General features: G+C 39.4%; 1 protein-coding gene across 1 annotated transcript in view; it reads right to left on the bottom strand.

Annotated features, from left to right (window-relative positions):
- Nucleotides 1–6000, bottom strand: part of LOC122550328 (obscurin-like) — a 784231-nt gene that overhangs the window by 755523 nt on the left and 22708 nt on the right. The window contains exons 2-3 of the mRNA XM_043691054.1: nt 4630–4899; nt 1427–1687 (exon numbers count right to left, since the gene is read on the bottom strand). Coding sequence (XP_043546989.1) covers nt 1427–1687; nt 4630–4899 — 531 coding nt within the window. The remainder of the gene's footprint in view (nt 1–1426; nt 1688–4629; nt 4900–6000) is intronic.

Raw genomic sequence — 6000 nt, 5'->3', positions numbered from 1 at the left:
GGAGGGGAGGGGAGGGAAATATATCCTTAGTGGTGGGGTCTGTTTGGAGGTGGCGGAAATGACGGAGGATGATATGATGAATCTGGAGGTTGGTGGGGTGGTAGGTGAGGACCAGGGGGTTCTGTCCTGGTGGCAATTGGAGGGGCGGGGTTCAGGAGCGGAGGAGCGGGAAGTGGAGGAGATGCAGTGGAGAGAATCGTCAACCACGTCTGAGGGGAAATTGCAGTCTTTGAAGAAGGAGGCCATCAGGGTTGTTCGGTATTGGAATTGGTCCTCCTGGGAGCAAATGCAGCGGAGGCGAAGGAATTGGGAATATGGGATGGCATTTTTACAGGGGGCAGGGTGGGAGGAGGTGTAATCTAGGTAGCTGTGGGAGTCGGTCGGTTTATAGTAAATGGAATATTCAAAGGACCTCCCACCATAAAGACTGATGCAAAATATCTATTTAACTCCTCTATATTTTCCTTCACAGAATCCCTACAGTGCGGGAGCAGGCCATTTGGCCCATCAAGTCCACACATTCAAACAGCATCCTATCCCCCCGAACCCATCCCTGTAACTGTGCATTTCCCATGGCTAACCCAGCTAGCCTGCACAGTCCTGGACACTATGGCCAATTTAGCATGGCCAATCCACCTGACTTGCACATATTTGGACTGTGGGAGGAAACCAAAACACCAGGAGGAAACCCATGCAGACATGGGAGAATATGCCAATTCCATACAGTCACCATAGAGTGGAACTGAACCCAGGTACCTAGTTCTGTGAGGTGACAGCGCTAACCACTGAGCCTCAACGCCACCCCCTGTTCCCCCATAACTATCTCCCAGATTCATTTTTTAAGGGGCCTATATTCACTTTGATCTCTCTCTTCCTTTTATATATTTAAATAAGTTTTTATTGTCAGTTTCCATATTCCTTACTAATTTGCCCTCATGGTGTATTTTCTCTCTCCTTATTATATTTTTAGTCCTTCTTTGCTAGATTCTGAATTTATCCCAGGCTTCAGGGCTATCATTCACTCTTGCCTCCTTATATTCTTTTTTTTCAACTTAATATTTTCCTCAACGTACTTTGTTAGCAACAAGCAATAACAGAAACAAGAACAGAATGAATTAAATTGAAGCCTCATAAAAGCTAAACTGATACATAATAACTTGAAATGAAAGGCCAGTTGCTTTTCGATTGCACAGCACTAAATATTTATTTTTGGAGTTGAGGTATCATTTCCCTTTATACGGTGATTGTGTGAATCTAAACCTATTATCCCTAGTATGACAAACACCTGTGTTGATGACACCTTTACTATTGCTGAAAACTTATACACTCAGAAGTCTTCAAATCTTCTAGAAGCAACCACAGAGATAAAACATATTTGGCAGAAAAGTAAAAGGAAATAAAAATAACTGCAAGTCTTAAAACTCACATGTTAATGTAAATTGAGTTGAGGTTCTAGAATCATCTGCCAAAAGAGCTATTTCTCCAACATCTTCCCATTTGCATTCACGAATTGTAAGAGTGTGCCGCTTGCCAGAAACAGCGATGGTTGTTCTATCATTTGGTTCTAGCTCTTTTCCATTCTTTGTCCACCTGATAGTCTTACAGCCACTGTTCAATTCCACACAGAAAATGGCAGTGTCATTTTCTGGTACTGCAGTTTTCCTTGGAAGCTTCTTAACAATGTTACCTGTTTTTAAAAAAAGTGAAAGGAAAAATGTAAGCTTAATTAACCTAAACTAGAAACTGCAAAGGCTTTCTACACCTGGTCACAGCAGATGCAACCTATAAGTATGCCATTCAGATTCTTTGCAAGTCATGTCATTAGTCTATGTCTTCTGTATAATTTCACGTTCATGTCTTCCACAAGACAATAATTAAATCTTGCCCTTTTATTTTCTTTAACTGAAAGAATGCAATTTTAAAAATCTTTACTGATAATCCATAATCAGGCACAACAGCATAACCAATATAGCTGAATTGTAGGGAGATAACAGGTGAATAGGATTACGTTTGGATGGCTCGAGATAAATATGAACTCAGATGCAATGAGCCAAGGTGTCTTCTTCCAACCTCAAGCTTATTTGTTTCTATGAAAAGCAAGCACTACACATACTAGACGATACAACCAAAGCAATCGACTTTTAAAGAAAACTTTTGATTTTTATTTAATTTATTGAAATTAATTTCATTCAGTAACTTTACGATTGTAGCTGACCTCACACACGATCAAATTTTCCCTTTGATATTACCACACACTAAAGCTAACACAAACAAGACTTGGAGGGATTAGAGACTTGAGTAAGTGTCTAGACATCACACCATCTAACAGGCATCTTTCCAATGTCAAGGGAAAGCAGGAAAGTGTATCATCTTTGTGATATATGCACAGACATTCATCACTGACTCCCCTACTATCAACATCCTGGGGGTTATCATTGACTAGAAACTCAACTGGACTCGCCACATAAACAATGGCTACAAGAGCAGGTCAAAGGCTAGGAATACTACAACAACTAACTCACCTCCTGACTCCCCAAAACCTGTCCATAATCTACAAGGCACAAATTAGGATTATGATGGAATATTCCCCACATGCCTGAATTAGTGCAATTCCAATAACACTCAAAAAGCTTGACAACATTCAGGACAAAGCAGTCCACTTGATTGGCATTAAATCCACAAGCATCCACTCCCTCCTCCTACTGATGTTCAGCAGTAGCGGTGTGTACTATCAACATGATGGACTGCAAAAATTCGACAAAGATCCTCAGACAGCACCTTCCAAACCCACGGCCACTTCCATCTAAAAGGACAAGGGTAGCAAATAAATGGGAACACCACTCCCTTAAAGTTCCCCTCCAAGTCACTCACTATCCTGACTTGGAAACATATCACCATTCCTTCACTGTTGCTGGGTCAAAATCCTGGAATTCCCTCCCCTATGGCATTGTGGGTTAACCCACAGCAGGTGGACTGCAGCAGTTCAAGAAAGCAGCTCTCTAGCGCCTTCTCAAAAGCAACTAGGGACAGGCAAAAAATGCTGGCCAACCAGCGACACCCATATCCCACAAATGAATAAACAAAAGGTAAAATGTGGTATGAGTCAAAGAGCTTTCTGCTATCTTATCAATCATGGAAACACCTTTAGCCATCTTTTTCAAATGTTAAAGAGCCTGTGAGACTCAAGATGGTGTCTCAAGTTGAAACAAAGCTTACTCTGGGGCAAGCTACCACTTTTAAAAAAACTTAGTTAAGACTGCCCAAACGATTGTTATGGAGCTAAATGCCACTTAAATTTCCTCCTTGCATTCATTAAGGCTATTCAGCGTTTTGGTGGATAACCTTGGCTCAAGGCCCACTAAAAGCAGTCAGGGGATTGGGAGTTAACCAGTTATTGCTGAAGATTTTAAGTGGCGTGTAAAAGTAAATTATCTTTTATTGTTCACTTGTGTTTGAAGGTTTAATTAAAGCTTTTGAAACAGATTGGGAGATTTTCTAGGGCATTCATGAAGATGTTACCAGAACTTTCCCTGAACATTCACGAATTAAGTACAACCTTATTGGTCACATTACAGAAGTCATTAGGAGAAAATGTGTGCTTGGTCCTGGGCATAATGCTAGGATTCTTCCAGGATGAATGGGAAGGACATGGAGTCAGTTGAAGAACAGAAGAAGCTACCGCAGGAGAGAGCAACAGGGTAGTGAAATGGGCTCTTTTCACCTCTATGGGTACAGAACACCCTCCTCCTCCATCAGGCAAGCCAATGCTGTATCCAAAACCTTACATTCTTCAGTCATTATAAAACTTCTCACTGTGCCTGTTGGCCATCACACCAGACCTTCCGTCATAAGTTTATATGCAATATGTTCTAATCAACCAGTCCAGAGATGTTATTATACATCTCTGGAGCAGTTGGGATTTGAAGCCAAGCCTCCAGGCTCAGGGACAGAGACATGACCACTGCACCGCAAGATCAATGTCATATTGTGGAAGAAACGCATTTTTGTGTACATGGAAACACACAAAAACATTACTAAGGCTGTTAAAGCCGAGAATAATAAGAATGTAAGGTTCTCTCAATCTTTAGAAGATCTTTGACAGCTTGTGAATTTCTATAAATTTCTTTAGTCAATTAATTCCAAGCTATACCAAAGTCAAGAAGTTGTTACGGTTATTGATTTTCACAAGATTCTCCAGTAAACTCACAAGGTTTTAGATCAGAGTGGTGCTGGAAAAGCACAGCAGGTCAGGCAGCATCCGAGGAGCAGGAAAATCTACGTTTCGGGCAAAAGACCTTCATCAGGAAGGTTTTACTCTAGATATTGACAAATTATCGTGACGTTCTTAATAAAGCTATAAAGGTCCATTTTTTTGGCAGTACAGACTTGATGAGCTAAAGGACCTTTTCTGTACTGTATGATTCTCTCTATAGTGCTGTAAACTCTGTTATTCTGAGGCATAGCTCATAATTTAGTATCCATCTCCCAACAGAATTGTGAAAATAACTTTTCCTTGACCCTTATAATGTAAATAATGGATCCATTATGTTTGAATGGTTGAAAATGTTTGGATAGTCATTTAAGTTCAAGGTGTTCAACATTCAAACACATCAGTACAATTAATCTTACCTTTCACTGTCAACTCTCCAACTGTTCTGCTGCCTTCTTTCATTTCACAAATATAGACAGCATCATCATCAGTTGTAACATTTTTGATAGTAAGTTTTCTGAGGGTGCCCTCCTCTTCTATTTTATATTTGGTGCTCTCAGCTATCTCCGTTTCCTCTAGGAACCAACTAGCCTGTATAGCAGGAATAGGAACTTCACACTGGAGGGTTGCTGTTTCCTTCTCCACAACTTCGACATCTTTCAGTTTGGTCTTAAAGGGTACACTTGGTTCTGAAATGGTTAATAATCATACATTTGAGAATTTTAGCATTGCTGTTACTATTTATTACACTTCACAATTTTGTGTTGATGGAAATGCTAGCTTCTAAAAACTTGTATTAAATGAGAAAAAAACTAAAAATGTCCGGTATATACATTTTTATATATATCAGGCAGCATCTTTAAAGGTACCGGGTTGTGATAATTAACTAAGCACCCTTTATCAGAATGGGTGGAACTAAATGCTTGCTATCAGTAACTATCATGCTTAGGATTTTAGAATTAGAATTAGGCTTTATTGTCGCATGTCCTCAAGTACAGGGATACAAGAGCACAGTGAAAATCGCACAAAGTTGCTGGTCCCGGTGACATCTTAGGTACAAAATCTGAGGTACAAAGTAGAAAATTAAAGAAATAAATTAAAAGTTCAACATTACAGTTCATAGTAGTATATAATAGAAAAATAAAGAAATAAAACCAAAAGTTCAGTCCTTCTTTAGCCATGGGCTTGCAGACATTATTTGACATTCAGAATGAAGCAGGTGAATTGAATAACAATTTATAATTATGACATTTAATTGTAATACTCTAAGATGACAGAAACTTCCTTCGCAAAATGAATGCCAAGGTAAAAGGATACTTTATAAGGAATTACAAAAAGCTTGTTCAAAGGTCTTTGAAAAGTGTTGCACAGACTTATGAGAAAAGTTAGAATTCGTGGAAGAAAAGATGTAGTAGCACACGAATTGGCTAAGTGACTGGAAACAGAATAGTAACAAACAGTTATGTCTGGGACTGGAGGAAGATTTAGAATGAAGTTCCCCAGGAATTAGCATTAAGATCCCTGCTCTTCCTAGTATCTATTAATGATCTGGGTCTTGATGATGGCAGAATTTTATCATTTGTAAATAATACAAAACTCGGAAATGCTGTAAACCATGAAAATAGTACAGAACTTCAAAGGGACATAGCACAGGCTGATGGAATAAGTGGACGAGTGGTAGATTAATATAAATGCAGAGATGTGTGCATTTCTGGTAGCAAGGACATAGACATCATAAACTAAAGAGTTCAATTCTAAAAAGGATACAGAAGCAGAGGGGCCTAGCTGTA

The sequence above is a fragment of the Chiloscyllium plagiosum genome, chromosome 5 (genome assembly GCF_004010195.1).
Source record: "Chiloscyllium plagiosum isolate BGI_BamShark_2017 chromosome 5, ASM401019v2, whole genome shotgun sequence".
Lineage (NCBI taxonomy): Eukaryota > Metazoa > Chordata > Chondrichthyes > Orectolobiformes > Hemiscylliidae > Chiloscyllium > Chiloscyllium plagiosum.
The sequence above is the reverse complement of the archived record's forward strand: the minus strand, read 5'-3'. Positions and strand labels throughout refer to the sequence as shown.